Below are 696 nucleotides of genomic sequence, written 5' to 3' on the forward strand. Positions count from 1 at the left end.
TCAACAATTGTATCAACTACCCAAAAATAGATAAAATCAATAACGTCATCAAATAACATCAGATGAATAAATAGTCAAATAAATAACCGAATAAATAATTCGGTGCAACACATGCCCTCATCGGCTGTCGTAAGTATGCAAAATAAAATGCGCAGCTTGACAAGGCACTGAAAAGTCTGTTAGCGGGCGTAGCGGCCGACCATCCCTCTGCCTCTTGCACTTACGTAACAGAAGATAGCCTCGGGTCATATAGGAGGATAAAGGGGCGATGGGAAGAGGAAGAAGAAGGAAGGAGAGAGGGGAGAAGAGGCGGGGAGGGATGAAAGAAGAGAGAGGGGAAAAGGGAAGAGGAAGGAAGGAGGGGAGAAGAGGCAGGGAGGGATGAAAGAAGAGAGGGGGGAAAAGGGAAGAGGAAGGAAGGAGAGAGGGGAGAAGAGGCAGGGAGGGATGAAAGAGAGAAGGGTGAAGGGAAGAGGAAGGAAGCAAAAAGGGAAGAAAAGACAGAGGGGGATGGAAGAGAGAAAGGGGAGAAGAGGCAAGGGGAGATGTAAGAGAGAAAGAGAGAGAGGAAAAGAGGCATAAAGGGATGGGAGAGATAGATAGAGAGAGAGAGAGAGGAAAAAGTGCCAAGGGGGGATGGGAGAGAGGGAAGTGGGAGAAACTAATGGATATAAAAAGGGGATAAGAGAGGGAGTG

The 696-nt window shown here is 47.4% G+C and overlaps 1 protein-coding gene across 1 annotated transcript in view; it reads left to right on the plus strand.

Annotated features, from left to right (window-relative positions):
* Positions 1–111: 111 nt before the first annotated feature.
* Positions 112–696, plus strand: part of LOC119592814 (keratin, type I cytoskeletal 10-like) — a 5,505-nt gene continuing 4,920 nt past the window's right edge. Inside the window, exon 1 of the mRNA XM_037941724.1 lies at positions 112–129. Within this exon, the coding sequence (XP_037797652.1) occupies positions 112–129 (18 nt within the window). The remainder of the gene's footprint in view (positions 130–696) is intronic.

This window comes from Penaeus monodon, chromosome 31 (genome assembly GCF_015228065.2).
Source record: "Penaeus monodon isolate SGIC_2016 chromosome 31, NSTDA_Pmon_1, whole genome shotgun sequence".
NCBI classification, from domain to species: domain Eukaryota; kingdom Metazoa; phylum Arthropoda; class Malacostraca; order Decapoda; family Penaeidae; genus Penaeus; species Penaeus monodon.